We start from the raw sequence: 3,884 nt of genomic DNA, 5'->3' as shown, positions 1-3,884 counted from the left end.
GTTTGACCGATTCTCTCAAGTCTTAAATCTTTAACGTTTCGAAGTTTCGGATTTATGAGAATGTCAACAAAGGTGACGGTCTCGCAGTGCTGCCTCTGCTTTAGTGCCGGTAAGGACGTCCACGATGACTTATAGACAAACAAACGAGTTCTGAATAGTATCGTCAAGTGTAGTAAAGTGTTTGTAAGTGTCTTAAAGTGTTTTATAAGTGCCGTAAAGTAGAAAACAAACAGCCGGTGAGGTAAAGAGACTGTGAAAGTGACTAGAACGGAAAAGTATCAAGTGTTTGTCAGTGTGTAATAAAGTGTTTGTAAGTGTCATGGAGTGTTTGCAAGTGTCACGATGTGTTTGCAAGTGTCACGATGTGTTTATAAGTGTCGTAAAGTAGTTAAAATTGTCTTAAAGTGGTGTTACGTTTCAAAAAGTGATTTTAAGTGACGTAAAATTTTCTTACGTATCAGAAAGTGATCACATATATCATAACGTGTTCCTAAGTAAAGTGGGTAAAGGTGTAGAAGAGGGTGACCTAACATACCCAACCTATGGGTTTGTTAGGTCAGGTTCTATTAGGCTCTATGCAGTGTCGTTTCCATTTTTGTGTTTAATATCATGATGTTAATGTGTAGAAAAAAAATTAAACCAATTCGGGCAATTCTCTCTGGTGGTCACTCTCTTCTACACCTTTAACGTTAAGTGTTTATAAGTGTTATAAAGTGTTTGTGTTATGATGTTTTATAAGTGACGTGAAGTGTTTGTGTTATTAAGACTTATAAGTGTCATAAAGTAATTGTCGGCGCCAAAAACGTCCATACGTGTCATAAGAGTGGTATAAGGTGTCGTAAAGTGGCATAAGGTGTCAGTGTCAATGATTCATGTAATATTGAAAACTTTTGTAAAGTGTCAGTAGGTCTGATAAAGTGCCATTAAATTTAATGTGTCGTATAATGTTGTAATATGTAGTGCATAATGAAAAAGTGCAAGGAAGTGACCTAAGGTGTCAAAGTGTCTAAATTGTCCTAAAGTGTCAGTGTTCTAAAGTGTCGTAAAAAGCCATATAGTTTGATATTGTCATGAAGTGAAAAAGCGTCATGAAGTCTCGAATAATTATAAAGTGTCCAAGCAACATACAATAGTGTCATGCCGTGTCGAAAAGTGTCGTAAGGTGCTGTGAAGTCTCGTAAAGTGTCGTAAAATGTCAATAAAGTGCCAGAAATGTTTTAAAGTCTCACAATGTGTCGTAAAGTGTCATTAATGTCGTAAAATGTTGCAAAGTGTCTTGAACTATCGCAAGGTGTAAAGTGTGCCATGGAATACAACAAGGTGTCGTCAAGGGCCCTGAGGTGTCACAAAAGTGTCAAGACGGTGCCAGGAGGTGACCCTCTACGGCGCCAGGGCTTCCGCGACCACCAGCACAAGGTAACTGCTAATAATACTACTGTTGTGTTCTTGACATATTGAACAAGTTCTATTAGTCCTCTATTTGGCATTGGTTCTGCTTTAGTTGTTCCGTAAAGTTACGTGTGAATGATCATATAGGTGTGTGTGTGTGTGAAACATGGCAGGTTATTTCAACTGGATTTTTCCTTTTCCTTTTCCAGGTAAGTGTGAGTTTCAACAGCTCTTCGAGGGACATCAACACACCATATCTCAGGTACGTTCAAGTTATCATATAAATTGAATTATCGTTTTATTCATCAGCTAAGTCTGGAGTCCCTGGCATCCCACAACAGTTTTCAAGGAACGTTACGTTTTTCCCGTCCATCCGTCCGTCCGTCCGTCCGTGATATATTTCGTATCCACTCGGTAACTCGCCACAGACGGGATGGATTCATTTCAGTATTAGTGTGAGTGCGTAAATTATGGCAGGGTCTTACTGGTTAGTACTGGACGTGTTGAGGGTTCAGTATTTCAGATAATCAAGGTTTTCTTTTTTTCCGAGGGGTGGGGTTTTTTTTTTTAGAAAGCGTCGTTGTTTTTTCGGGCAAACAACTTGAAAATTTTTCATTACTTCTATTGTAAGGTTTTAATGAATTAAAAATTTCAATAATTTACGGGAGTGAATGAAGCCACTTCCAGTATATAAGTATAAAAGTATAATTAAATAAAATAAGGAATAAGTTCCAGGGTAGAAATGACAGTAAATGCACTTTAAAAAGGTTTACTACACCGTTATTGACCTTAGGAAAGTGAATGCGGTCGACAACAGTAGCTGCCATGGTGCCTTCTTGTGTACCGAAGGCTTAGTATACAGCCACATTGTTCCTAACGAGCAGCCATGCCTATGGGACCCACTTTCACGATCATCCATATTTGTTATTTTGATTTAAAACATTTTTATTACGTGTTAGTAAGTGAAACTCTTATTCATTCCTTCATCAACACCTCTAACCTTCTGGGTCAGAGAGTGACAGGAATAAATACTTAACCTGAGCTCACATAAGTATTTCCCGTCACTATATCATACTTCTCCACATGACGTCTCGAAATACCGCAATTTTAGCTAATCTGTTGAGTCGTTGGTCGAACTATTTCTTCCTGTCACGCGCAGTTCGGAAGTCTGTACGTACTCTCAAGGTCATGACACACACGGCTATGTAGGTTAATATCTGACCCGCTCACTGGGACCCGTGAATACCAGTGATTGTTGTGGGAACGACAATTATATTGCCCGGGTGTCCTGTGGCACCGTATATGCAGCAACTTCCTTAACTGTAAGAGGCGGGGGAAAATCGAATCAAAAGAAGGCAAGGCTATCAGAGTGGCAGTGTGTGTGTGTGTGTGTGTGTGTGTGTGTGAGATTTGAAGGATTTTAGGTGTTGAGGGGGAGAGGGAGGAGGAGCTAGTAGTTTTAGGGTGGAGGGAAGGGGGAAAGAGAGAGGGGATGGTGGTGGCGATGTGTAACACCAAGCATATAAGACATAGCCGACGTTTTCACTTTTATTCTCGCGTTAGTTGCTGGGTTGGCTGGACCAGTGCTAACGGACTGTCACTGCTGGAGGTCTGAGCTGGCCGACTGCACTCCCTTACAATCAAGTCTTACCTGACGAAGGTGTTCCAGCTCCCCACCAGCACCTTACTGTGGATAAACTCGAGTGTATAATACTGTAGCAACTTATCACAACCATCGCTGACGCTCAATATATTACACATTCAGGACTCTATAGCTAATTAATAGTGCGAACAAAGGAAAAACAAACGAAACTTTTCTACATCTTTCTTGTGAATAAACACCCAGCGTCTTGAAGATGAGGTTACTGTTTCATCCTAAGGTGAGGGTCGTCTTGTTTAGTCCCGTGTTGATGAAGCTCAGCCCGTCTTCTGATACACTGTTGGTGAACTAGTGATCAAAAGTTACTGCCTCGTTCTTATCTGATAATCTGACTTACTGATTTTCGTGGATGTTGCATGAACGTGGGTAGTACAACACCCAACATTGTTCACTCTTGTGGGAGACACCTCAGACACAGCAGCAAGTGACATATTAATTTTGGAATATAAAAACAAAAAATCCACGTGTAATCCCTGATAATGTGGGAGGCAATTTGTAAAAAAAAAGTATCTACAACACACCCTGTATTTATGAACCAACTTTTATCATAGTTTGCTGTTCGGAGGTAAACAGTTCCTTTGTTTACCCTGTCCTGGAGGAAGGTCCTGGGTGAAGATGTTTGCACTTTTACAGACAAACACACATCACAGATCACAAACAAACACACATCACAGACCACAAACAAACACACATCACAGACCACAAACAAACACACATCACAGACTACAAACAAACACACATCACAGACCACAAACAAACACACATCACAGATCACAAACAAACACACACATCACAGACCACAAACAAACACACATCACACCACAAACAAACACAC

The 3,884-nt window shown here is 40.3% G+C and overlaps 1 protein-coding gene across 2 annotated transcripts in view; it reads left to right on the top strand.

Moving 5' to 3' along the window:
- Positions 1-2,957: 2,957 nt before the first annotated feature.
- LOC121877561 (proline-rich protein 2-like) overlaps positions 2,958-3,884 on the top strand; it is a 9,292-nt gene continuing 8,365 nt past the window's right edge. For both annotated transcript variants that reach the window (XM_042383362.1, XM_042383361.1), the window contains exon 1: positions 2,958-3,269. In XM_042383362.1, the coding sequence (XP_042239296.1) occupies positions 3,246-3,269 (24 nt within the window). In that variant the 5' untranslated portion in view covers positions 2,958-3,245. The remainder of the gene's footprint in view (positions 3,270-3,884) is intronic.

This window comes from Homarus americanus, unplaced genomic scaffold (assembly GCF_018991925.1).
Source record: "Homarus americanus isolate GMGI-L3 unplaced genomic scaffold, GMGI_Hamer_2.0 scaffold45469, whole genome shotgun sequence".
Classification (NCBI taxonomy): domain Eukaryota; kingdom Metazoa; phylum Arthropoda; class Malacostraca; order Decapoda; family Nephropidae; genus Homarus; species Homarus americanus.
This window is presented reverse-complemented; position numbering and strand designations above follow the sequence as displayed.